The sequence below is a fragment of the Condylura cristata genome, unplaced genomic scaffold, assembly GCF_000260355.1.
Source record: "Condylura cristata isolate star-nosed mole 26May11 unplaced genomic scaffold, ConCri1.0 scaffold00054, whole genome shotgun sequence".
Lineage (NCBI taxonomy): Eukaryota > Metazoa > Chordata > Mammalia > Eulipotyphla > Talpidae > Condylura > Condylura cristata.
Genome location: NW_004567155.1, coordinates 1,511,534 through 1,513,500, shown reverse-complemented (window position 1 = coordinate 1,513,500; position 1,967 = coordinate 1,511,534). Strand labels below are relative to the sequence as shown.

At 74.7% G+C, this 1,967-nt stretch overlaps 1 protein-coding gene across 1 annotated transcript in view; it reads left to right on the top strand.

The window, feature by feature from the left end:
- Window positions 1-1,967, top strand: part of EPS8L2 (EPS8-like 2) — a 26,154-nt gene that overhangs the window by 17,326 nt on the left and 6,861 nt on the right. Inside the window, exons 5-6 of the mRNA XM_012734346.1 lie at window positions 239-354; window positions 454-523. Of these exons, the coding sequence (XP_012589800.1) occupies window positions 239-354; window positions 454-523 (186 nt within the window). The remainder of the gene's footprint in view (window positions 1-238; window positions 355-453; window positions 524-1,967) is intronic.

Below are 1,967 nucleotides of genomic sequence, written 5' to 3'. Positions count from 1 at the left end.
CTGTGCTGTCCTGGCCCCCGTCCCGCCCGGCCTGCGCTGCCTCCTGAAGGCCGCTGCCCGGCGAGTGGCGCAGGACCACAGCTGGGGCCGCGGGAGCACCCCAGAGCCCAGCGGGCGCCTCGCGCCCTGCCACCTGTTCTGTCCTGGGTGGGGCTGCCCAGCGCCCTCACTCCCGCAGTCACTCCCTTAGTCCCCCCATCTTGCACCCGAACTTGGAGCCTCCTGGGGTTCCCTGCAGATGGGGGCGGCTTGGCCGGCCCCTGGGACAGGGAGCATGAGGCGCCCCAGCTTCCAGCAGCAGCCCCAGAGCCGCGGAGGGCGCCTGGGTCTCTGCCCCCCAAAGAGACCCAGCAGGTGAGCCGGCCAGCTCCAGGCCAGGTGGCCCGAGGAGACGCCCGCAGGTCGGCAAGGGTCAGCAAGGCCCCTGACCACCGTCCTCCGTCCCTCTGCCAGCCCTGCCAGCCTCGCGGGGCCTGGTCTGCCGTGCGTCTCCTGCCGGCCCAGCTGATGCGGGCCCAGGAGGGTAAGGGGGGCCGGGCGTGGCAAGTGAGGTGCTCCCTACCCTGGGAGGCTGCCTCTGGGCTGGGGTGAGCCAGGGTGAGTGCGGGGGCTCGGGGGTGTGCTGGGGAGCAGGGGCCCCAGGGGGGTGGGGCGGGGGCCCTGTCCCAGAGGGGTACAGCGTGGTGGTGGATTCGCTGTCTCCACGGGAGCCTTCAGGGCCCCCCCGTTCACGGGCGGCTGGCGTCGCCTGGACGTGCGGCCCCTCCTGCGGCGAGTGTCCGGGCCTTGTGGGGAAGGGCGGCCCTGCCCTCAGAGGCTCCGTGGCCCTCTGGCTGGCCTCAGCAGCTGGGGACGCCCTGACCTGTCCCCACCGAGGGCTGGGGGTCCGCGCCTGCCCCCTTGGCTGGGCCCCCTCCCGCCCAGGCCTCCATCGAGCAGGTTCCCCACAGGGGGAGCCCTGCGCGTGTCCGGCGCCCGTCCCCGGCACACGCGGGTGAGTGCGGCCCCGGCGCCGTGGCCACAGTGGTGTCTGTGTCCTTCTCCAGGCCCCGCCTGCGTCAGACAAGCCCCGGGTCCACCTGGAGCAGGAGGAGGCCGGGGAGAACTGGGCCTGGGCACCGCCGCGTCCTTCCCCGGCCAGCGGCCCCCTGCGGGCTTCTCCAGTGTTGGCGTCTTGGGGTGGCGGCTGGGGGTCACAGCCCTTCGGGCAAAATTGGGGATGCGCATGGGGGGCATCTCCTCAGCCCCTGCTGTTGGCTGGCGAGGAGCCCCGAGGGGGCGGGCTGCAGGGAGGCCTCTGGGCAGGAGGGCAGGAGGGGCGGGGTCAGGGGCGGTCTGGCTGCTGCACCCCGCCCTGGGGCTGCTGAGGCCTGGAGCTGGCTGGGCCCCCCTCCAGCGCCCCTGCAAGGTGTTTTGGGGGGACTGGACATAAGGGCTGGCCGTCTCCGCCCTGCGCGGAAAATAAAGGCCGAAGTCATGTGTGCGCAGCCCTGCGTGTCCCCTGCTCCGGGCGGTGGGTGCCCCTCGCCCCCAGCCCCTCGCTGGCCGGGCTGACAGGCAGGCCTGCTCTCCAGGGGGGGCCAGCAGGCCGCCCCTCGGATTGGCCCCCGGGGTCCCCGCCCCCGCCCCCCTTCTTGGGGCCTGCCGCCCACGAGGACGAGCCCACTCGGGAAGCCCGGGGCCCACTCCGGCGGCTCCCTGCTCTCTGTCCACCCGGCCTGGGGCCGCAGCACTGAGCGGAGGGAGGCCTGGCCCTGGCTCCACAGGCCTGAGGCTGAGGCCCTGCCCGTTGCCCCCCAGGGACCCACCTGTGCGCCCCAGACAGCAGCGTGCACCCACCCTGGGCCCTGGCAGCCGGAGAGGGCAGGGCCGGCGGCGCGGCCTCCCGGAAGTGCCCGGCCGCGGGCACCGGCTCTGCCTGAGGCCCCTGGGCTGCGCCTACCCCAGATGCAACCGGGGAGGGCGCC